We start from the raw sequence: 25325 nt of genomic DNA, 5'->3' as shown, positions 1-25325 counted from the left end.
TATAACAGTTCCCCGCCCCCTACACACAAACCTTTCCAATTTTCTCAATTATACTGACTTGGAAAGGAAAAAAAATCTTATGTACAACGAAAAAATACTTTTTTCATCACCTCTCCTCTCCCAAGGCAATCCCATGTCCATTTCTTTCCTATCCCTGAGCTTTTTTTGCTCAATGTGAATGCTCTACCACTTTAATCACAGCTCTATTTCCAGTTAATTGAGAGATATACCAGTATCATGGACTTTCCTGGCCCGTGCTGACTTTGAACCCGGATCCTCAGATCTCAGCCTCCTGAGTATCTAAGATTACAGGCATGAGCTGCTATCAGCACCCACTTTACCTAAAAAGTTATGGAAACTTTCAAGATAACACGAGGACAGAGACTGATAGATCTAGCCTGTGTAGACATCTGGCTGCACCAACAAGGAAAAACAACTCCACACTGTAACTTATTCCTGCCTTTCCCCAGATCATAATAGCTGTCAACACTTTAGAACGTCTTTTTAACAAGCCAACTTACTGTTATTAACACCTAACAAGGTCAACGACAATTTCTTAAGGATAGACAACCTATTCTGGGGGCTCATGTCAATGGGTTTGGGGGGAACTTAAGTGTGGGGACTGACGAGTTGGAGAGCGCGAGTGGAAATCGTTGAACGAGGCGGGGCGCGGTGGCCGGGAAGGGCACGGTGGCCGCGAGGGGACCCGTGTCCTCCGCCTTCGGGTTCCGGTGGTCGTTACCTGCGCCGGGCAAGCGCCTCGGCAGGCCTGATCCAGGGCAGCTCCGAGTTCCCCGCCTCCCGGATCCTCGCGGCTGCGGCGGCGGCGGCAGCGCGGCTCAGCCGCCACCACCCGCTGTCCCCAGACACCGGCGGGTCCCTAGAGGGGAAACGATTGACACAGATGCCTGCACCGCGCCCCCGGCCCTCTCCCCTGCCATCTGCGTCTCCCGGAGGGGCCGGGAGCTGGAGCCGGAGCTGGCACCCGAGCCCAGGAGGACCAAGCTCCTGACCACCGTTGGGGAGACCATCGCCCGCTCCAGCGCGGGGCTCTTTAGCACGGTGACCTCGCGGACAGGGACTACAACTCCCGTCGGGCTTTGAGACAGAGCCAATGGCGGCAGCCGGCGCGTGCGGGGCGCGGCGCCTGCGCGGCTGTTTGAGTAAGAGGCCGTGCGATTGGCTGCGGGGTCGGCGGCCGCGCGGGGCCGGTGGGAAGCGCAGTGACGGAGCGAGCGGCTGTTGGAGGAAGGAGGTGGGGGGGCCGGGAGCGCAAATGGCGTTGAGATGGTTCAGGGCCCTGTTCAAACTCCAGCGCTGACCATTCACCGGCGGAAACGGCGACGCAGGAGAAGGTGGCGGTCCCGCGGGGGCACGTAGCCAGCTCAGCCCGGGCTCGGGACGCCACGATCAGGGAGGCCTAAGCCCGGCCCGGCCGGCGGCACTCGAAGCCGGGAGGGAAGTTGCGGGGCCGCCGCTCCCTCCTTCCCCCCCTCGTCCGCCGGGCTTCCTATTTACCCGAGCGGAGACGCGGGGTGGTGACGGTGGCGGAGCCCCGGCCTCCCTAGGCGCGCCGGTCGGCCCTCTTCTCCCGCGCGGGGCTCCCGCGTCCGCCCGTGGGCTGTCGGGAGCGGGAGAGGCGGAGGCGGCCCGAGGCCAGAGCACCCGCCAGGCGCCGAGGGTGAGTGAGGGCGGCCTTAGGCCCGGAGCGGGTCGGGGGAGACCGGGGCGGGGGGGAAGTCTCGTCGACCACCCGGCCTTCGAGGAAGTTGGGTCAGGGGTGCCACCGGAACAACTCTTCTCCTCACCCCCCTCCCTCTTTGATTTCCCTTCTCTCTCTCGAGTTGTTTTTTTTTTTTCTTTTTCTTTTTTTTCCGGGCGTCCGCTGATTGACTTTTCTCCCTAATGCCCGGTGCGGCGTCTAGGTTTCAGTTCCCAGTCTCTCCTCTCCCCTTCCTCCCATCTCTCCCTGTGGCCCCGTCGTCGAGGCCCGGGGGATTCGGTGGCAGAGGCTTCCGGGGCGTCGGGAGCGACATCCCTTTCCTGGGCGGTGGGGGGTGGGGAGGAGAAAAGTTGCGTGAGCGTCCATCCTGAGGAGGCTGGCTTCCCCGCCGGCTCCCGCGGCGCCCCCGCCCGTCCCCAGGTGTGGATTTCTCCCCGGCTCTCGTTGGCCCCTTCCAGCCTCCCTCTCCCTCCTTCTCCGGAGTCCCGAGAAAGCTAGACTTGGACGCGAGCGAAGTGTCGGGGACCTCGTCTCCCAGCCCCTTTCCTTTAATCCCAAGCGCCCCTCTCTCTTAACATTTGACCGGGCTTTTTTGGGGGGGGGGGGCTATAGCAAAGGCCCAGAGACCGAAGAGGCTCAGTCGTGAATCATGCTTTCCTTTCTAGTTAGGAAAGGTCTTTTGGAGTTTTGACTCCAGAGCACGATCGAGAGCCTGTATATTTGAAAGAAGCTTAAAATATAAGGTCAAGTATGCCTGCGCGTTTCTACTTTGTATTTGCTTAGCCGATGCCATCGTAGTAGTCTTGGACTTTAAAAAAAATTAAACATGAGAAACGATAAAAGCAATCAAAAGTAGGGGACATTATATAATGAATTTCCGTATTACTCCCGTACCTTGGGTTCAGCAGTAACTAACGACACCAAATTTGTTCCATTTACACACTGACCATTCCTTACTGTTGGACAATTGCCGAGATTACTACATCAATGTTTCAGTATGTATTTGTGAAAGACGGGGCTCTTGCAAAAGCAACCACATTTTCTTATCACGCTGAAAATAATTAACTGCTTAGTATCAAATATTCATCTGCAGACTTTTAAGCCATCTTACAGTGAATGCTTTGTAGTTTTTAGGACCTTTTTTTTTTGTGTGTGTGTGTGGGGTCTGGTCGTGGGGCCTGAACTCTGGGCCTGGGCACTGTCCCTCAGCTCTTCAGCTCAAGGCTAGCGCTCTACCACTTGAGCCACAGCTCCACTTCCGGCTTTTTTCTTTTTGCTTATGTGGTGCTGAGGAATCGAGCCCAGGGCCTCACGCATGCAAGGCAAGCGCTCTACCACTGAGCCACCTTCCCAGCCCCAGGACCATTTTTACAATGAGTTTTTCTCGTGTTGGCGTAGAGGGGCTCAAATCTAGATCTTTGGTTTGGCCATCAGTCAGCACTTTAGATGATTACCAGGTACGTGTATTCAAAACACTTCAGCCTTGTGGTTATATGTGTAAAGGTAGGCCCGCAGATCTCAGCTTTATCACCTTGAAGAAACACCTTATTTTGTAGTCTTTAGTAGCTGTCCGCTATACTTTGGTTTTGTTTAATAGGCTTTCACTTCATAAGAATACAGTAAAACTTGTTATTATAAAATCTACAGCAGACAGGAAAATAGATTTCCCTCCTGAAAACTTTTCACCAATGTATATGATGATTAAGTTATTTTGTCAAATTAGAATTGGCTTATCTAGATAGATATTAAGATTAGTAATAGGTTAAAGCAAGTTGAGCAGTGATTCAGAATAAGTTGTTTAGAATTTAGACTAATAAAGAGAAAATATTCATAAAACTGTAAATCAAAATGTATTCAAAAGTATAGACCAAATAAATTTTCATTGTTAGTTTCAGAGAAATAAAGGTTTTATTTCAAGCAATTTTTTTTTACCTCCCAAGTTACAGTTAATGTATCAGTATTTAAACTTGGAAGTGCTAAAAAATGGATAAGAATTGATTGTACTAAGAATGTAGTATAACATTTAAAAATGTTTATCTCCTGATTTGCTTACCTGGAGCTTTTTCTCTGTTGTTATTGTGTTAGGTAAGTAAGGTGGATTTGTCAGTTATAAATCAAAGAGGAAAATGAAGGATAAGTGGTTCTATTCTTACAGTACTAATTCTTGGGTCACTGTGATGTGCTATAGTTCTCCAGCTCCTGAAAAATGTCACTCTGTTAATGAGAACAACACTATAGGGACAAGGAAGGTAGAACAAGGAGATGACCATCTAAGGAATATTTTTCAAGTCATAGCTCCAATTACATTAGACTAAAAAAGCCCTGCAGGATGTAAAACAGGAGAAACCCTTTTTTCTAACCCTTTTTTTTCCCCTTGAATAAGTGCTGCAGGACTAAGTTTAGTCAACTATTTGACATTCTCAAGATCCTGAAGAAAAATACATTTGGTGCTTAAGGTCTTATATTGGTAATAATTACCTTATTTAGGTTATGTTTATGGTAAAGATATGTATGAGAATAGTAACTTGATTCATTTTGAACTTGGAAAAAATGCCTCACTGTAAGTTTTTCAGATGCAAGTTGGGCAATCACTAAGCCTTTGTACTTTGCCAGTCACATGTGGTATGTATTGTAACAATTGTCAAGTGGAAACATATAGAGTGAAAAATGCATCTATCTTCTTTCTTGTATTTAATTAACCATTTCTAAAGGTTCATATGCTGAATGTTGAAAAGTTACATGAGGATTCCTAGGTTTTTGAAGTGACTAATATTTGTTAATTATTTTGTGATTGTATATTCTCTTCATTCCCCCTCCCCCACAGGGAATATGAAACAGGTGTAAAAATGACATCCCGATTTGGAAAAACATATAGTAGGAAAGGAGGCAATGGCAGTTCAAAATTCGATGAAGTCTTTTCCAACAAACGGACCACCCTTAGCACAAAATGGGGAGAAACCACATTTATGGCTAAATTAGGACAGAAGCGGCCCAATTTCAAACCAGATATCCAAGAAATTCCGAAGAAACCTAAAGTAGAAGAAGAAAATACTGGAGATCCTTTTGGATTTGATAGTGATGATGAGTCTCTACCTGTTTCTTCAAAGAATTTAGTCCAGGGTAAGAGTTCCTCTTATTCAGACTCTGGTGAAGCTGCTCAGCTGGAAGAAGTCACTTCTGAACTTGGAACCAATAGCAAAATTAGTGTGGTGAGTGAAGACAGTGTTGTTTCCGAGAAAAGCTTACCTTTGGAGGATGCTGTGCTTGGCAAAGAAAAAAGCACCAACAGAATTTTAGAAGATAACAAAAGTAGCTGTGTTAAATTGATTTCAGGTAAGTTTTTATTTCCTTTATGATGAGCCAAGAGATCCTTTTGCAAGTCACTTAAATTATTTGAAGTGTGTGTGTGTGTGTGTATATATATATATATATATATATATATATATATATATTTAATGAATAATTAATGTAGACTATAATTTTGTAAAAGACTTAAGAACCTTATTTATCTTTTGGTCTGAGAACAGGACTCAAACAACTCCCGTAGTGTCCTCGAACCCTATACCTGAGGAGTTTTGTTTTTTTGTTCATTGGTTAGCGCTCTACCAATTGAGCCACGCCTTCAACCCCTTAAGATCTTTAACGAAATCAATCAGGTTGAAATTTTTGTTTTTTGTTTTCTTTTTTTTTTTTTCCCCAGTCCTGGGGCTTTGAACTCGGCCTGGGCGCTGTTCCTGAGCTTCTTTTGCTCAAGATTAGCACTCTACCACTTGAGCCACATCACTATTTCCGGCCTTTTCTGTTTCTGTGGTACTGAGGAATTGAACCCAGGGCTTCATACATGCTAGGCCAGCAAGCACTCTTATCAGGTTGAAATTTTAATTGAATAACTTATTGTTTCTAGACATTGGTTTGACATATTTTAGAACAGTATTTCATAAATCCCTGCCTGTAGTTCCAACTAGAAATAACGCTTTTATAAGTATTGCATAGTATCTTGTTTCTATTACTGTTGGAAATTTGATGGTTACTCATAACAATGAGATGATCATTCACATGAGAATTACTTAGGAATGTTAGACTATCTTCTTTTTTTGGTTATGGGGCTTGAACTCTGGGCTGAGGTGCTGTCCCTCAGCGCTTCAGCGCAAGGCTAGCACTCTACCACTTGAACCACAGTGTCACTTCCGCTTTTCTGGTGGTTTGTTGAAGAGTCTCATGGACTTTCCTGCTCAGGCTGGCTTTGAAACTTGATCCTCAGATCTCAACCTCCTGAGTAGCTAGGATTACAGGGAGCCACCAGTGCCAAGCTAGACTATCTTTTAAAAGTAATTCAGTTGGGCTGGGAATGGCTTAGTGGTAGAGTGTTTGCCTAGCATGCATGTAGCCCTGGGTTCGATTCCTCAGTACCACAAACAGAAAAAGCCAGAAAAGGTGCTGTGGCTCAAGTAGAGTGCTAGCCTTGGGCAAAAGAAGCTCAGAGACAGTGCCCAGCCCCTGAGTTTAAAGCCCCAGGACTGGCAAAAAAAAAAAAAAAGAGAGAGAGAGAAAGTAATTCAGTAGGTGTGAGAAAAAACATTAAAGAAATTGTTCTTTATTGCAAATTCAGATTAGTTTGGAGTCTTTGGGCCAGTAATGTCTTGCACTAAATTTTCAAAACGTACGTGTGTGTGTGTGTGTGTGTGTGTGTGTGTGTGTGTGTGTGTGTGTGTGTGTGTGTGTGTGTGTGTGTGTGTGTGTGTGTGTGCGCGTGCGTGCGCGTGCGTGCGCATGTACATGTGTATATGTGTACATGTGTCGATAGTGAAGCTTGAACTTAGTCTGGTCTGTGTCCTTGAACTTTTTTTGCTCAAGGCTAGCATTCTACCACTTGAGCCACAGCTCCACTCCTGGCTTTTTTAGTAGTTAACTGGAGATAAAAATCTCAGGGCCTTTGCTGCCCAGGCTGGCTTTGAAGCATGGATCCTCAGATCTCAAATCTCCCCAGTAGCTAGGATTACAGATGCAAACCACTGGTCCCTCCCTCAAAACTGGTTGTAGGTTTTTTGTTTGTTTGTTTGTTTTTGTTTTTGGTCCTGAGGTTTGAACTCTGGGCTTGGGCACTGTCCTTCAGCTCTTCAGCTGAAGGCTAGTGCTCTGCCAGTTGAGTCTCAGCGCCACTTCCGGTTTTTGGCAGTTTATTGGAGATAAGAGTCTCATGGACTTTGCTGCCCTGGCTGGCTTTGAACCGTGATCCTCAGATCTTAGCCTCTTTTTTTTTTTTGTCAGTTGTGGGGCTTGAACTCTAGGCTTGGGCGCTGCTTCAGCTCTTCAGCTCAAGGCAAGCACTCTACCACTTGAGTCACAGTGCCACTTCCAGTTTCCTGAGTGGTTTATTGGAGATAAGAGTCTCACAGCCGGGCACCAGTGGCTCACGCCTGTAATTCTAGCTACTGAGGAGGCTGAGACCTGAGGATCACGGTTCAAAGCTAGCCAGGGCAGAAAAGTCAGTGAGACTCTTATCTCCAATAAAACCACTAGAAAACCAGAAGTAGTACTGTGGCTTAAGCCGTAGAGCGCTCGCCTTGAGCTAAAGAGCGCAGGGACAGCGCCCAGGCCCAGAGTTCAAACCCCACAACCGGGAAGAAAAAAAAAAAAGAGTCTCATGGTCTTTTCTTGCCAGGCTGACTTTGAACCATGATCTTCAGATCTCAGCCTCCTGAGTAGCTAGGATTACAGGCGTGAGTCACTAGCGCCTGGCTGTTTTTAGTTTTTAAAAGGTTAATTTGTAAATATGGCATATAGTATTGTCTCATGAAATATTACATTTTGTTAGTCATATTCTACTTGTATAAGGGATTTGGGACTTGACAATAATGGTTACTGGGTGCTTGAAATGTGGTTCATACTAGATAGAGCTGCTTGCTTAGGAAGTCTGAAACCTTGAGTTCAAACCCCAGTACTACCACCAAAAGAAAAGAAAAGAATATTCACTGGCCGCTGGTGGCTTATGCCTGTAATTCTGGTTACTCAGGAGGCTGAGATCTGGGGATTAGTATTTAAAGCCAGCCCTGGCAGGAAAGTCTGTGAGAGTCTTATTTCTAGTTAACTAGCAAATAGCTCTGAAGTGGAGCTGTGGGTTAAGGTGTAGAGTGCCAGCCTTGAGCAAAAAAAGTTTAATGACAGATTCTAGGACTGGCATATACACACACAAAAAAGATGTAGGGCTGGGGCTGGGAAGGTGTTTCAATGGTAGAGTGCTTGCCTTGCATGTTTGAGGCCCTGGGTTCGATTCCCCAGTACCACAGAAGCAAAAAAAAAGCCAGAACTGGTGCTGTGGCTCAAGTGGTAGAGCGTTAGCCTTGAGCTGAAGAGCTGAGGGACAGCACCCAGGCCCAGAGTTCAGGCCCCACGACCGGACCCCCCCCCCAAAAAAAAAAAAAAAGGTATAGGGGAAAGTAACTAAAAGAATGAGGAGCTAAGATTGGAGGAAGATGGGATAGGAGGAGAGTGTGACCAACTTACCAGTAGTAGGGTAAGGACAACCATGGTGATTGAAATGACCTTAGTCTCTGCTTCTTGACTAGGTTTAGTGATAATGAGGGGCGATGTAGCATTCATAATTTGAAAGGAAGTCAAGACAAAATTTTGCTAGTACTGATTTTTTATTTGGCAGGGGGGAGGAGGGGGTACGGTACCTGCACTCTGAGGGGCTTTGAGCTCTTCCTTAGCTAGCATATTCAGAGCTGGCACTCTACCACTTGAGTGTGCCTCTGGAGACTAGCAATTTGCCAATTATTTGGAGATGGAATCTCTCAAACTTTTCTGCCCAGGCTGGCTTTTAACAGTGGTCCCCCAGATCTCAACTTCCTGAGTAGCTAACATTACAGGTGTGAGCCATTTGGGCCAGCCATAAAACTGAAATCTTTTTTTTTTTTTCCGGCTGGTCCTAGGGCTTGAACTCATGGCCTGGGCACTGTAGCTTCTCTTCTGCTCTTTTGGTTGGAAATATGAGTCTTGTGGACTTTGCTGCCTAGGCTGGCTTTGAACCACAATCCTTAGATCTCAGCCTCCTGAATAGTCAGGATTATACTTAGGAGCCACCAGTGCCTGGATTACTTACTACTGAGTTCTTAAAAGGAATGTGTGCTTTTAAAGCTTAATACAAGGCACTTGAAGCAATATATTGACGTGTATCTTGCATAGTTTTACTAAAAATGCTGAGTTTTCTTTTCTTCCCCTTGAATGAGGGATGAGCCAGCTGCTATTTCCTTAATCTTCTGGGTTAATTCTCATTTGGCTGTCCTTACTCCTTTGCCCAAATTTTTCTTGAAGCATTGTTCTTAAGTTAAGCTTTGGTTACATTTTCATTACAAAACAGAACAGAAAACTTTCCAGGTCAGTTCCTTAAACTGTATTATGGGATGCTGGGAAGGAGGCTCAGTGGTAGAGTGCTTGCCTTGCATGCATGAGGCCCTGCGTTCAATTTCTCAGCACCACATAAGCAGAAAAAGCCAGAAGTGGCGCTAGAGCACTAGTCTTGAGCTGAAGAGCTGAGGGACAATGCCCAGGCCCAGAGTTCAGGACGGACCAAAAAAACATGCATTATGGCCCTGAATCTTTTGAGCAAAAATGGATTTTAACTGAGCTCTCACTTTATTTTTATTTTATTTTTTAAAATTTCTGATCTGTTGTGGGGCTTAAACTCTTGCCTGGGTGCTTTCCTTGAGCTTTTTCACTCAAGGCTCACCTTTTTGAGCCACAGTACCAGTTCCGACTTTCTGGCAGTTAATTGGAGATAAGAGTCTCCCAGACTTTCCTGCCCTGTCTGTCTTTGAACCGTGATCCTCAGATCTCAGTCTCCTGAGTAGTTATGATTACAGGCTTGAGCCATTGGCACCGGGCTCTCCTCACACTTTCTTTTTTTTTTTTTGGTTGGTCATGGGGCTTGAACTCTGGGCTTGGGCACTGTCCCTCAGCTCTTCAGCTCAAGGCGAGCGCTCTACCACTTGAGCTACAGCGCCACTTTTGGTTTTCTGGTGGTTTATTGGAGATAGGAGTCTCACGGTCTCTCTTGCCTGGGCTGGCTTTGAACCGAGATCCTCAGATCTCAGCCTCCTGAGTAGCTAGGATTACAGGTGTGAGCCACCAGCGCCCGACCTCTCCTCACACTTTCAAGGATGAAGATTGAACAAGTTAGGCTACTGCCTAAGGCCAGCTAGTGACAGAATTGGAATGAGATTAATTTGTTCATTTTTCAACATGTTATAGAGCATCTACTATTTGTCAGACTCTGGCCTGGGTTCTAGCAATACTGTAACATTTAAGTTATACTGTAGTCTTTCTGCTGTTTCTTGCTGTCCCAGATAGTTAATCCAGCAGGGGGCAGGTGCTGTGGAAGAAGGAAGAATGAAGCTGAGGAAGTAGTTATGGAGCATGGGGCACCATTGACCAGCAGAGGATCTGGTGACAGAGGGTACTTACTAACAAGGATAAAATCTTAGGGTAAGGGGGAATAGGAGCATAGAAGTTAAATATTCCTAGGAAGCAACTGCTGTATGTAGCTTTGTCAATGATGTCTTCATGTATGTCCAAGTTGCTGTTGAAAGTTTGATAGTATGAATGAAAAACAACTTTTTTATAGAAGAGATGGTGGATACTCTTAAGATTCTAATGTAGCTAAGTTATAGGGTTTTTTTTTTGTTTTTGTTTTAATTTTTGGTCGGTTATGGGGCCTGAACTCTGGGCCTGGGTGCTGTCCCTCAGTTTTTCAGCTCAAGGCTAGCACTCTACCACTTGAGCCATGGTGCCACTTCCAGCTTTTTCTACTAATGTGCTGAGGAATCAAACCCAAGGCCTCATGCTTGTAAGGCAAGCACTCTACCACGGAGCCACCTTTCCAGCCCTAAGTTTTAGGTTTGAGGCTGACGGTCTAACATTTGTGAGAAGCAAATGTACACTGAACAAATGCTCAAGACCATGACTTTTTTCCACCTTACCAAGTTACACTTATTGCACAGGGAATAATGTAGTACTATGATTCCTCCTCCCAATGTTGAGGGTCTCCTGGAGTTCCGATAACCCAGACAACCAATGTAGGAGAAGAAGCAAACTTTTAGGGAATGCTTTTAATTTTCATTGTAGCTTTATCCTGTCCTAAATGTGTATTTGTTAGCTGGTTTCATACTTCTGAGAATGCTTTTGAGTTTTTGTCCTCCCATTCTTTTTTTTTGGGTCTGATTGTGGGGCCTGAACTCTGGGCCTAGGTGCTGTCCCTCCCTTAGCTCTTCAGCTCAAGGCTAGCGCTCTACCACTTGAGCCACAATGCCACTTCCGGCTTGTTTCTTTTTGCTTATGTGGTGCTGAGGAATCGAACCCAGGGCCTCATGCATGCAAGGCAAGCGCTCTACCACTGAGCTACCTTCCCAGCCCTCCCATTCTTTATCTCCTGAACTTGTGTATTTTCCCTAGATTCTTCTTACGTTATGTGTGTCAGGTTGCTATTTCCTTGATTTTAGTTAATTTTAGGAACCCAGACCTAAGTTTTGGTAAAAGATGTATAGTGGGATATGTTGTCACATGCCTGTGATCTTACTACTGGAGGCTGAGGCATAAGGAAACATAAGTTTGAAGTCAGTTTCAGCAATATTGTAGTGAAGATTATCAGAAGATCAGTGAAGCCTGGTTCTGTGGATCCAGCTTGTAATCAATCCTATCTACTTGAGAGGCAGAACTGTAGAATCAAGTTTTCAAGCCAGCCTGGACAAAAAAGTTTGATTGAGACTATCTCAACCAATGGCTGGGTATAGTGACACACACCAGTTCTTTCACACACCAGTTCTTTCAGCTACTAGGGAAGCACAGTGGCTGGGCACAGTGGTATATACCTGTAAATCCCCATGACATGTGGAAGCACAAGTTAGAATTGAAGCTAGGCTGGCCTAAGTATAAAAATGAGACTTTAAGTGGCACTGTGGCTCATGTGGTAGAGCGCTTGCTGTGAACTGAAGAGCTTAGGAATAGTGCCCAGACCCAGAGTCCAAGCCCCACCACCCACCAAAAAAAAAAAAAAAAAAAAAAAAGACCTATCTTGTAAATAACAAATGCAAAAGGGATGGAGGTGTGGCTCAAGTGGTAGAGTACCTGCCTAAGAAACCTGAAGCCCTGAGTTTAATCCCCGGTACTGCTCCCTCTCCCCAAAGGCTTCCCAAAAGTCTATTACAGTAGGGACCATTCTGAGAATGATAAAAGTTTTGGGATCACTATAGATAAAAGTGATTATTTGCTGGGAAGGTGGCTTAGTGGTAGAGTGCTTGCTCGCCTTGCATACGTGAAGCCCTGGGTTCAATTCCTCAGCACCACATAAGCAAAAGAAGCCAGAAGTGGCACTGTGGCTCAAGTGGTAGAGCACTAGCCTTGAGCTGAAGAGCTGAGGGACAGCGCCCAGGCCCAGAGTTCAGGTCCCGTGACCAACCCCCAAAAAAATGATTATTTGTGTCTCAGAATTTCTAGCATTCTTTTGCATGCATGTTCAAACAGTTTTATTTAAGAACCTACTGGAAATTTTATCAACAAATAGTTCAAAGTATATAGGTTAAAATTCAGTCAGTGGTATTTTATTGCTAATTCACACCATTTTAAGCACTTTTTTTTTTTTTTAGTATTGGAGTTTGAACTTAGAGGATCTTGCACTTAAGAGTGAGATAGGTACTCTACCATTTGAGCCATATTCTTAAGTCTTTTTTTTTATTATTATTTTTTGAATAGGGTCTCTTTTTTTGCTCCTGTCAGCTTGGACCATAACCCTCCTATTTGTGCTTCCCATGTAGGTCTGCTTTTTGTTAGTTGAGATGAGGTTTTGTGAGCTTTTTTTGCCCTCACTGGCCTGAAACCTCAAAGCCTCTTGAGTGGTTACCAGTACAGGTATGAACTACCATGCAAAGATTAGTGAATATTTTTTTCCCCCATGGAGAAATACATTATTAGTTTATTTGGCACAACTAAAATTCTTTGTTGTAAATGCTTTTTTTTTTGGTTGGTTGTGGGGCTTGAACTCTGGGCCTGGGTGCTGTCCCTCAGTAGTTCAGCTCAAGGCTAGTGCTCTGCCACTTGAGCCACAGAACCACTTCTGGTTTTCTGCTGGCTTTTCATTAGAGATAAGAGTTTCACAGACTTTCCTGCCCAGGCTGGCTTTGAACTTTGATCCTGCTATCTTAGCCTCCTGAATAGCTAGGATTACAGGCGTGAGCCACCAGTGCCTGGCTATAAATGCTTTTTGATGTGACAGTAGTTTTGAGAGTTGTGACTAATTTGGAGAAGAAAGTTAAGATGAATTAGGTTGCCATTTCCAAATGGATTCTTGATTGATAAGGGAAACCAGCATGTTTGTTTGTTTTGGTCAGTTGTGGGGCTTGAACTTGTCCTCGGTGCTGTCCCTTAGCTCTTCAGCTGAAGGTTAGTAGTGCCACGTCTGGCTTTTTCTGCTTATGTGGCACTGAGGAATCGAACCCAGGGCCTCATGCATGCAAGGCCACTGAGCCACCTTCCCAGCCCTTGTCCCAAAGTTTTTATGCCCAAGGCTAGTATTCTACCACTTGAGCATCAGCTTCACTTCTGTTTTTTTGGTGGTTAATTGGAGATAAGAGTCTGTGAGAGCCCCAGGTTGCCAGAAGAGTCTCATGGACTTTTCCTGCCTTGGCTTGCCTTAAACTCAGATCTGTCTCCTGATTAGGTAGGATTACAGATATGAGCTACCAATTCCCTGCTTTGCTATAATGTCTTAACCTTCAATTGAAGCAAGAAAACTTTCATAAAACTTAGAATAATTTTTTAAAACCCACAAAAATAAAAAGTAAGAGATCTTCCTGTATTCACTTGTGTTCAGTATATGGCAAGTTTTTTTGGGTGGAGAGGGGGATGCTGAATTCAATTGAACCAAACCCTCATACATAGTAGACAGCACCCTGTCATTGAACTACAACCTTTGCCCAATATATGGCAAATCTTGTTTCATCTGTTCTACACACTATTCTCTCCATTCTCCTATCTCTTACTCCCTGAATATTACAGATACTTCTGTGTCTTATATCTAATTTTAAAAACAAAATGTTCAGGTTGCCCTTACTTTTGGAGCCGTATGTTCCCAGTCAAATGTGCCACTTAAAAAAAACCTGTTAGTAGGAGTTTTAAGTTCACCTTGCTAAGAGCACTCCAGTACTCTTTTTGTTGTTGTTGTTGGTTATGGGGCTTGAACTCTGGGCCTGGGAGAAGTCCCTCAGCTCTTCAGCTCAAGGCTAGCCCTCTACCACTTGAGCCACAATGCCACTTCTGGTTTTTTCTGCTTACATGTGCTGAGGAATTGAACCCAGGGCCTTATGCATATGAGGCAAGCACTCTACCACTGAGCCACCTTCCCAGCCTTCCAGTACTCTTTAAAGTTTGGAATCTAGGGATGCATTAAAGGTAAAAGAAGGCTTATTTTGGCTTTTATATGAGACTATTTCCATTTTCCTTCTTTGTTAGTCTGGACTCTTGAAAAAAGCATGTGAAGACTTATATTTCTGGTTGGCACACTTTCATTGCCAACCAGCTGCGATTCAGTCTACATATCCTGCCAAATATTGAGATAACTATAGCATAGGCTCTTAATTTGCATGACTGGTTTTGTAGCCAATACATTTTTTCCCTTTACTTAAAGCTGTAACTGAATATTTGTGTGAGCTTGGTGATTGTGTTTGTCAAGAAATTATTAACTTTGATTTTAGAGTTGAAAGTTATTTATTTATTTATTTATTTGGTTCCGGTCGTAGGGCCTGAACTCTGGGCCTGAGCGCTGTCCCTCAGCTCTTCAGCTCAAGGCTAGTGCTCTACCACTTGAGCCACAGCGCCACTTCTGGCTTTTTTCCTTTTTGCTTATGTGGTGCTGAGGAATCAAACCCAGGGCTTCATGCATGCAAGGCAAGCACTCTACCACTGGGCTACCTTCCCAGGCCCATGAAAATGATTTTTTAGAAAGGGAAATCAGTTGTTCTATTCTTGAAAGTTGAAAGCATGTTAGAACCCTGAGATGATATTATCAAGTCATTGGATAACATAGGTGATCAATGAGGATTAGTTAAAAATCCTGGAAATAAGCTTGGTATGGAATTCTAGCTATTTGAGAGGCTGAGATTAGGAAGATCATGGTGTGAGGACAACCTTGGGCAAAAATAGTTTGTGGGGGACTCCCCCTATCTCAGCTAGTAAAAAAAAATGGGTGTGGTGGCTGTGTCCCTCAAACCAATTATGAAGGAAGGATTAATAGGAGGATTTTGATCCAGAGCAGTGGAGCAGAAATAGAGACCTTAGTTGAAAAATAATGAAAGCAAAAAGGGTTGAGAGGGTATGGCTCAAGTGGTAGTGATAGAGTGTAGCAAATGCAAGACTTTTCAAATCCCTTGTACTGAAAGAAAAATCCTCAAATTTCTTTCCTTCCCTCTCCTTCCTTCCTTCCCTCAATCCCTCCCTCCCTCCCTCTCTCTCTTCCTTCCTTCCTTCCTTCCTTCCCTTTCTTCCTCTATCTTTCCTCTTCTTCCTTTCCTTCTTCTCTCTCTTACTCCCTCTCTTCCTTCTTCCTTCCTATTTCTTTTTTTTTCCTATTTCTTTTTTATTGGAAGTACTAGGATTTGAACTTAGGACTTTGAACTTGCCCTGGCTTGCATGATTGGCTAGTGTTCTACCATTTGCACCATACCTCCAGTCTGGCCTTTTGTTGATTCTTATGGGTTTTTTTGTTTGTTTGTTTTTGTTTTGATTAGCTTTACTCAAGGCTGTCATGCTGCCACTTGAGCTACATCTCCAGTTCAGATCTTTTGCTGGTTAATTGGAGATAAGATTCTTAAATTTGTCTGTCCTGGCTAGTTTTCCATAGTCATCAGATCTCAGCCTCCTTAGTGGCAACAATTATAGTTATGAGTCCCTGGTGCCCAGCATAGCTGGTTATTTTGGAGCTGGAGCCTTGAAAGCTTTTCTGCCAGAGATGGCTTTAAACCACAGTCGTCTGGGTCTTAGGCTCATGAGTAGTTAGGGTTACAGGTATAAGTCATCAGTGTTTAGCTTTGAATGCATTTATTTTATTTTTGCCAGTCCTGAGGCTTGAACTCAGGGCCTGGGCACTATCCCTGGCTTGTTTTGCTCAAAACTAGTGCTCTACCACTTGAGCCACAGTGCCACCTCTGGCTTTTTCTGTTTTATATGGTACTGAGTAATCGAACCCACGGCTTCATGCATGCTGGGCAAGCACTAAGCCACCTTCCCAGCCCTGAATGCATTTTTAAAAATAGAATTTATATAAAGTCAACTAATTTTTAAGAAAAGTGGATAAGAGGCCTGTTACTTAGTTTCTATTTTGTGCTTAAATCTTTTATCAGTTAATCCTTAACCAGAGCTATGTAGTGCTTTTTTTAAAAATTTATTGGGCTGGGAAGATGGCTCAGTGGTAGAGTGCTTGCCTCGCGTGCACGAGGCCCTGGATTCGGTTCCTCAGCACCACATAAGCAGAAAAAGCCAGAAATGGCACTGTGGCTCAAGTGGTAAAGCACTAACCTTGAGCTGAAGAGCTGAGGGATGGTGCCCAGACCTAGAGTTCAAGCCCCACAACTGACAAAAAAATAAAATAAAATTCTTGTTACAAAAAGGATAAGTATAGTTTAGAGGTTGAATAATTTGAACTAGTAGATTTGTGGAACATCCAAAGTCGTCTTTCCATTCAGTGCTGCTGCATTCTGATATGAATGAACTTATTTTTCTTGTATTCAGAGCCATGTAATTAAAATAAGGCTACAACTATAAGAATAGCTTTATCTTGATATTGAAATAACTTGATGTTGAAATAACTTTTTTTTACCAAGAATATGATCAAAGTATCTGAATAACTGCCCTTATTTTTACAGATAACAAGTATCTTTTAAATTTTTTTGTGCTGTATATGACTGAATTTTGTTTTTATTTTATTTTTGTTGGTCGTGGAGCTTGAACTCTGGGCCTGGGCACTGTCCCTGAGCTCTTCAGCTCAAGGCTAGCGTTCTACCACTTGAGCCACAGCACCCACTTTTGGCTTTTTCTGTCTATGTGGTACTGAGGAATCAAACCCAGGGCCTCATGCATGCGAGGCAAACACTCTACCACTGAGCCACAAAACTGATAGGTATCTTGGTGGCTTTATCACTAAATTTTTCTGGAGTAACTTTCTTAGCACCACCTGCAAGATGATTAAAAGCTGTCTTCTCTCTTCATATACATACATATATATAAATTATATATGTAAATTATACACACTGTGTGTGGATATGTGTGTGAGTGAGAGAGAGTGATTTGCTTTTTGTGCTGGTCTTGGGGCTTGAGTTCAGAGCCTGGGTGCTATCACTGAGCTTTTTTGTTCAAGGCTAGTGCTCTGCTGCTTGAGCCACAGCTCCACTTCTACTTGTTTTTTGGTGGTTACTTGAGAACTCAGGGACTGGGATCCTCAGGTCTTAGCCTCCTGAGTAGCTAGGGTTACAAGGCATGAGCCACTAGTGCTTGTTTCACCTTATAATTTTAACATCTACATCTTTTTTTTTTTTTTTTGGTCAGTTGTGGGGCTTGAACTCTGGGGCTGGGTGCTGTCCCTCAGCTTTTCAGCTCAAGTCTAGGGCTCTACCCCTGAGCCACAGCGCTACTTCTAGTTTTCTGGTTTATTGGAGATAAGAGTCTCACTGCTTTTCCTGCCTGAGCTGGCTTTGAATCTCAATTCTCAGATCTCAGCCTCCAGAGTAGCTAGGATTCCAGGTGTGAGTCACTGGCACTTGACCTAACCTTGTTTTTTTAACCAATAAAAATTTGCATTTGAAAATTTAATCTGTAATACTCCGAGAATGTGCTTGCAAGATTTTCTTACAATTTTATAAGATGAGAAGCAGTGAAAAGTTCGTTGATAGCCGGGCGCTGGTGGCTCACGCCTGTAATCCTAGCTACTCAGGAGGCTGAGATCTGAGGATCGTGGTTCAAAGCCAGCCCGGGCAGGAGAGACCGTGAGACTCCTATCTCCAATAAACCACCAGAAAACCGGAAGTGGCGCTGTAGCTCAAGTGGTAGAGCGCTCGCCTTGAGCTGAAGAGCTGAGGGACAGCGCCCAGGCCCAGAGTTCAAGCCCCACGGCCGACAAAAAAAAAAAAAAAAGTTCGTTGATAGACCCCAGATCTACCATCAATTTGTTTTTCATTCTCCTCTACTTTGTCTTTTATCTTTTCCTCTTATCTTTTTTTAAAAAGATGGGGTACTGTCATATAGCTCAGCTGTTTGAACTTGAAATCCTCTTGCCTTAGCCTCTCAAAAGCTTCTGGAGTTACAGGTATTTGCCACCATGTCCTGACTTCCCTCTTTTTCCCCTTCCCTTAAAAGTTTTAGACTGCCATCCATGCGTGAAGTTTCCAGAGCATGAGGTTGTGAGTTCAAGCTCCAGTACTGGTGAAAATAAATAAATAAAAATTCCCGAAGTAGAAGATGATAGGCATATTAAGAAATATTAACTAGTTGGTATGCATAAACAACTACTGTAGCCACTAGGCATCAGAACCAGTATTAGAATTTCCTTGAAAGCTTGGTGCCCATGGTTCACACCTGTTATCTTAGCTACTGAGAGCTAAGGATCATGGTTCAAAGCCAGCCTGGGCAGGAAAGTCCTTGGGACTTTTATCTCCAAGTAGCTACCAGAAAGCCATAAATGGAGTTATGGCTCAAAGAGATAGAGTACTGTCCTTGAGCACAAAAGTTTAGGGATAAGAACCAGGACCAGCAAACAAACAAAAAAATCATTTGGGATGTGGTTTTTAGAATTAGTAGAATAGAAATAACGAAAGAAGTTGAAACGGTAGCCAGACTTCAAGACAGAACTTTTTGGCGTCTTATCAACATACAAATACCGCTGTTAAGACTTTTTGTTGTTGTTGTTGGTCATGGGGCTTGAACTCTGGGCTTCGGCGCTGTCCCTCAGCTCTCCGCTCAAGGCGAGCGCTCTACTGCTTGAACCACAGAGCTACTTCCGGTTTTCTAGTAGTTTATTGGAGATAAGAATCTCAGGGACTTTTCTGCCTGGGCTGGCTTTGAACCGTGATCCTCAGCGTCCTGAGTAGCTAGGACTATAGGCGTGAGCCACTGGTGCCCGGTGTTAAGACTGAAATCTCTTGGAAGGGTTTTAGGGTGACCGTTTTAAGAGAGTTGGATGTCTGAGGGAGGGGTTACTAGAAGACAGGAGAAAAGGTAGAAGGCAGCTGGTTGTGTATTAATTTCGTTACTTAGTGAAATTATCTCAGTTATTTAATGATTAATGATTAATTGCTTCTGTACTGTTATGCAGATCTACTTGTTAACTTATATATTAATGACATTCTTGTTTTTTATACTTTGACTCATTTTTATAGATACAATGGAGAATTTTAGTGATGATCTTGAAAAAAATAGTCACCATTTTCACAAAAATGCTGAAGACAATGCCAAGAAACCCACCATAGAAATCACAGTGGCATCTGGATACAAAGCTGATGAAATCAAGGAAACAAATGATACTTGGAACTCCCAGTTTGGAAAAAGATCAGAATCTCCATCTGAAATATCTGCAATCAAAGGCTCTGTTAGAACTGGTCTATATGAATGGGATAATGATTATGAAGATATCAGATCAGATGATTGTATTTTAAGTTTGGATAGTGATCCTCTTTTGGAGATGAAAGAGGAGGATTTTAAAAATCGCTTGGAAGATACAAATGAAGCCATGGAGGAAGACATTTTGCAAAGTGTTCTTAGGCCAAGCAACTGTAGGACGTATTGTAGGGCCAATAAGGCAAAATCCTCACAAGGAGCTTCAAATTTTGATAAGCTGATGGATGGTACCAGTCAGGCCTTAGCCAAAGTCAACAGTGAATCAAATAAAGATGGCCTGAATCAGGCAAAGAAAGGTGGTGTAAGTTGTGGGACCAGTTTTAGAGGGACGGTTGGAAGGACTAGAGATTATACTGTTTTACATCCATCTTGCTTGTCAGTGTGTAATGTTACCATACAGGATACCATGGAACGCAGTATGGATGAATTCACCTCATCCACTCCTGCAGATTTAGGTGAGGCTGGCCGTCTCAGAAAAAAGGCCGATATTGCAACTTCTAAGACCACTACTAGATTCCGACCTAGTAACACAAAATCCAAAAAGGATGTTAAACTTGAATTCTTTGGTTTTGAAGATCATGATGAGACAGGAGGCGATGAAGGAGGTTCTGGAAGTTCTAATTACAAAATTAAATACTTTGGCTTTGATGACCTCAGTGAAAGTGAAGATGATGATGATGACTGTCAAGTGGAACGAAAAACCAGCAAAAAAAGAACTAAAACTGCTCCATCACCCTCCTTACAGCCTCCTCCTGTAAACAATGATAATTCCCAGGACAGTCAAACTAGTGCTAATAATTCAGGTAAGAATTTTATTTAAAAGTGTGTGTTGTGTAAGTGTACACGCACACCATATGTGCATATGTATGACGTTTTTCAGATTTAAACCAATAGCTTAGTTCGTTCCTTATTCAATGTTTATTACTTGTAGTTTTAATACAAGTATAATATGTATTTAGAACCTCAAATTACCTTATCCAAAAGTAATGTGAATGATCAAATGATCATTTATTGCTGTGTGTGTGTCCTAGAGCTTGAACTCAGGGCTTGGGCACTGTCCTGATCTTTTTTGCTCAAGGTTAGCACTCTACCCACCCCTTTAGCTGCTCTACTTTTGGCTCTTTTGTGGTTTATTGGAGATAGGAGTCTCACTGACTTTGCCAGGCTGGTTTTCAAACTGTGTCAGTGAAGGGAAGCTAGGTATCATGAATACTAACTAGGTACTAAACTACTGAGCTACATCTCTAGCCAAGCACTTGAGAGTTTAAACTGGGTGTCTTGGACAAGGACAGAAACCAAATATTTTGATGTTTGAGCTGTGAAAGTCCAAGTGCAATAGACATATAAAGCTAGATTTTGTACCTTTGGATTTATATTGATAACATTTGGTAATGAGGAAAGTACTAGAAAAGTAAAATGTACTAAAATCCTTTGTAGTTGCCCTGAAATGAATAGACATTTAAAACATTCTCAAACCCTCTTAAATTGGTTTTATAACATTGAAAAGTGTTAGAGAAGCATTCTTTATCTTTTAAGGTTATAGGCTCAGGGATGAGGTCCTCTGTAGTTCAGTCTTCACTGTGAGCGATAAGTGAGTAGCTTAGCTGTGGTATAATTAAGTTGTTACCTGACAAGAACTTTGTAGTGGATTGATGACGTAAATGAGGAGGAATTTGTGAAAGCTTTTGTGTTACATTTTCTGGATTGGTGTAACACACACACACACACACACACACACACACACAGCTTTTGTCCTATTGGAATTGTAGAGGAGTTGTAGAATTGTCATTGTGGTAAAATAGAATTATACAACACACACACACACACACACACACACACACACACACACACACACACACACACACACACACACACACACACACACACACACACACACACACACACACACACACACACACACACACACACACACACACACACACACACACACACACACACACACACACCTTTTGTCCTATTGGAATTGTAGAAGAGTTGTAGAATTGTCATTGTAGTAAAATAGAATTATACAATAATCTTGAGAGTATCTTACTTTGCTTTTTTAACAAAAATAGTTTTGCTTGGGGGCTGGGAAGTTGGCTCAGTGGTAGAGTAATTGCCTTGCATGCATGAGGCACTGGGTTCAGTCCCACCACATAAGCAGAAAAAAAGCCGGAAGTGGCGCTGTGGCTCAAGTGGTAAAGCACTAGCCTTGAAGAGCTGAGGGACAGTGCACAGGCCCAGAGTTCAGCCCCCACAACTGACCAAAAAAAAAAAAAAAGAGTTTTGCTCAATTAGAATCATTCTTTTTGGTGCATGATATTGAGCCTTAAGTATGTGAGGCATGTTATCTACCATTGAGTTACATTCCCCAGCAGGAGTGTCACAGGCCACCAGTAGTTCATGCCTGTAATCCTACCTACTATAATCCTACTCAGAAGGCCTGGAGGATTCTGAGCTATGTCTCCAACCCAAGCCTCTAAAACCTGGGCACTCTACACTTGAGCCACTACTTCTGTGTTTTTTGTTTGTTTGTTTGTTTGTGTAGTTTATTGGAGATAAGAATCTCATGAACTTTCCTTACTGGTCTGGTTTCAAACTGTGATGGTCACATCTCAGCCTCCCAAGTAACTAGGATTACAGGTGTGAGCCACTGGCACTTGGCTGGTTTTTTGTTTGTTTGTGCTTGTCCTGGGGCTTGAACTTGGACTGAGTGCTGTCCCTGAACATTTTTTTGCTTAAGACCAGTGCTCTTCCACTTGAGCCACAGGTCTACTTCTGGCTCTTTGGCTTGGAACTTCCATCCTCAGATTATCAGCCTCCTGAGTAGCTAAGATTACAGGTGTGAGCCACCAGGGTCCATTATTATTTTTAAAGCAGTTTGCTAGGTCAAGGCTGCTCCCTTGCTATTTAAGAAAGTTGTCACTGGGTGCTTGTGTCACACTCCTGTAATCCTAGCTACTCAGGCTGGCCTTGACAGTTCTCAGTCTGCTGAGTGCTGAGATTACAAGTGTGAGCCACAATACTAACACTTTTTTTATTTTTATTCTCATTTAATTTTTATGTTTTTACTTTTTTTTTTTTTGTAGGTGTGGGGCTTGAACTTGGGTCTGGGTGCTGTCCCTGAGTTCTTTTGCTCAAGGTTAGGACTCTACGAGTCTGAGCCCCATCACCACTTCTGGTTTTCTGTCTCACAGACTGTTTCCTGATTGGGCTGGCTTTGAACCATGATCCTCAGATCTCAGCCTCCTGATTAGCTAGGATTACAAGTGTGAGCCACCAGCACCCCACTCTTGCTTTTTCAACAGTGTGGTCTTTGTAGATAAAAGCAGGTATTCTTTTAAGACCAACATGATTCAGTGGATTTAGAATCTAGGAAAACGATTTTGTATGTTTGTGAACAGTGCCACATCACTGTTAGGGTCCATAAATAATCTAATAGTTATATGACCTTATGTATTTCAAGTGTGTTTTGGAAAATACTTGGTTTTGGTTTTTTTTCTTGCCACACAAAATTACAATGTATATACACCTGAATATTTAAAGCATGAGGTGAGAATGGGTGCCATTTGTCAACTCTGTTGTGCTTGTATTTGTTTTTTTCCCAGTATGCTAAATAGTCAAGCTTTCTCATAGATAATTTGACATACTAGAAAGCTAGCTAGTTTTGATTACCATTTCAGAAAACTTGGATTTTACAGAGGACTTGCCTGGTGTGCCTGAAAGTGTGAAGAAGCCCACAAATAAACAAGGAGATAAATCAAAGGAAAATACCAGAAAGATTTTCAGTGGCCCCAAACGGGTGAGTAAAGCATTATCTTTGATTTTATTGTTTATTTATTTATCATTGGAAGGCTCAACTCTGAAGTTTTTACTGGAAAATTACTAGCAAGCATTGTGATAATGTCTTTCAAAGGATATATATACATTTTTTTCTTTTTGAAAAGTTACTGTAATTTTATAAAAAAAAGTATAAACAAAAGTTTTTCATCTGTGCTCATTAAACAGTAATTCCTCATTCTTTTTCACTCATGGTAAAAAATGTCTCATAAATGATGTACTCATATGATATTCTTCTCTAGCTTAACTTATTAAACACAATATTTCTAAGGTTCATTCATGTTACAGAATATTTGAAAATTTCATCTGTTTTGGGATATATAATGTACTCACATTTTGTTTATTGGGCTTTTTTGTTTGTTTTGTTTTGCTGTCTCTGAGCTGCTTTTGCTCAAGGCTAATGCTGTACAACTTGAGCCACAGCATCACTTCCACTTTTTCTGTGATTTAACTGGAGATAAGAGTCTCACAGACTTTTTCCTTGGCTGGCTTTGTTTGAATGGTGATTCTCACATCTCAGCCTCCTGAGTAACTAGGATTACAGGCATGTGCCGTCTGCACCTGGCTTCTTTTGTCCTTAAATTGTAGTTAACTAAGGATGACTGGTCATAGTAATGTGCTCAGCTATTACAGGCTCGGTTGCTGGCAGCATAGCTCAAGTGGTAGTGTGCTTGCCTAGCAATCATGAAACTCCCAAGTTCAATCCCCAGGACCACTTTAAAAAAACCAAACAAAAACAATTGAAAACAGATTACAGGCATGCCTGTACTCCTAGCTACTCAGGAGGCTCAGATTCAGAGAATTATAGTTCAAAACTAGCCCCTGTAGACGAGTCTCCTAGAGGCCATCTCCAAAAAGATGTATTGGAGTTATGGTTCAAGTGGGAGAGCAGCAATTGAGCAAAGAATGTGAGCAAGTGTGAGGTACTGAATTCAGGCTCTGGCAGCAGCAAAAATAAAATTTGAGTTAATTTTTACATTGTTTATCTAATCATAATACATTTAAGTCATTGTTCTGTTTGTATGTGTATATTGTTTATTTTCTCCCAGTGCTGGGAATGCAGTTCAGACTCTAGTGTATTTTAGGCAAGTTCTCTACTATTGGCCTTGTGCTTTTTTTTTTTTTTTCTAACTTAGTTTTAAACAGTATTGGCTTTTGTTTTTTCTACTAACATAAGCTTAGCAAGTACTAGTGTACATGTACTTGACCTGATTTTGAAGGCATCTATCTAGCCTGAAGTAAATCAGGTCACAACAACTGAGTCAGTAGCAGACCTATTTACTGTTGAGGTAGTATGTTTGTTTCAGAGGAAAATTACAGTGATTATGCTAATTTTTTGAAACTAAAAGCTATTTGAAGTCATTTGAAAGATGTAATATGGGTAAAGCCCTATGTTAACACAATAGTGCTATTATTTTATTCCCTGAAGAGGCTTGAGTAAATGTCACTTTTTTTTTTTAATATGAGGAAAGTAGTATTCATAGAAAGCTCAATTCTCCAAAGGATTTTAATGCCCATTACTCTCCTGCATTTTTGGGTGGCAATCTGCACAAGTGGTTATAGGAAATGATCTCAGTAGTTGTCCTATGCTCTGTAATAGAGACTCCTTCATGTGGCTATGGGAGTATCTGGGTCTCTTGATTAGTTCTTTTAATCTGCTTAGATTTAATGGTACTGGTGACCCATTTCCAAGTGTTAGTTTCTCAGCCTAAGTACTGTTGACATTTTGAATTTAATAATTCTTGGTGGTGGAGAGTGGTCCTGTATATTGCAAGCTATACAGCAGTATGGCTGGGCTCTGTCTGTTAAATTCAGAAGCATCTCCATCCTGAGTAATTTTAACCAAAACCATCTTCAAATGCTGCCAAATGGTTTCATCTGGGGATGAAAACCATCCCCCTTTGATACAGAAATGTGTATGTGTGTTGTGTGTATATGTCTTGTCTGGCTGACTAAAGAGTAAATTTAGGCCCATGCCCTTTATGGTGCTTTGTACTTCTAAAAATATTCAAAAAGCACAGAAATAGAGTATGAATTCAAGAAATTAACACTGATGTAATGAAATTAACCGCAAGTTCCATTCAAATTTTACTAATTGGCTCTGATTAAA

General features: G+C 42.6%; 1 protein-coding gene across 4 annotated transcripts in view; it reads left to right on the top strand.

Moving 5' to 3' along the window:
• The first annotated feature begins 1231 nt into the window (after positions 1 to 1231).
• Wapl (WAPL cohesin release factor) overlaps positions 1232 to 25325 on the top strand; it is a 68432-nt gene continuing 44338 nt past the window's right edge. For 3 of the 4 annotated variants that reach the window (XM_070020760.1, XM_070020759.1, XM_070020758.1), the window contains exons 1-4: positions 1232 to 1681; positions 4548 to 5056; positions 19138 to 20178; positions 23059 to 23177. In XM_070020760.1, the coding sequence (XP_069876861.1) occupies positions 4570 to 5056; positions 19138 to 20178; positions 23059 to 23177 (1647 nt within the window). In that variant the 5' untranslated portion in view covers positions 1232 to 1681; positions 4548 to 4569. The remainder of the gene's footprint in view (positions 1682 to 4547; positions 5057 to 19137; positions 20179 to 23058; positions 23178 to 25325) is intronic. The other variant, XM_070020761.1, reaches the window with a different exon arrangement.

Source organism: Dipodomys merriami, unplaced genomic scaffold (genome assembly GCF_024711535.1).
Source record: "Dipodomys merriami isolate MVZ:Mamm:240054 unplaced genomic scaffold, mDipMer1.0.p SCAF_14, whole genome shotgun sequence".
Lineage (NCBI taxonomy): Eukaryota > Metazoa > Chordata > Mammalia > Rodentia > Heteromyidae > Dipodomys > Dipodomys merriami.
This window is presented reverse-complemented; position numbering and strand designations above follow the sequence as displayed.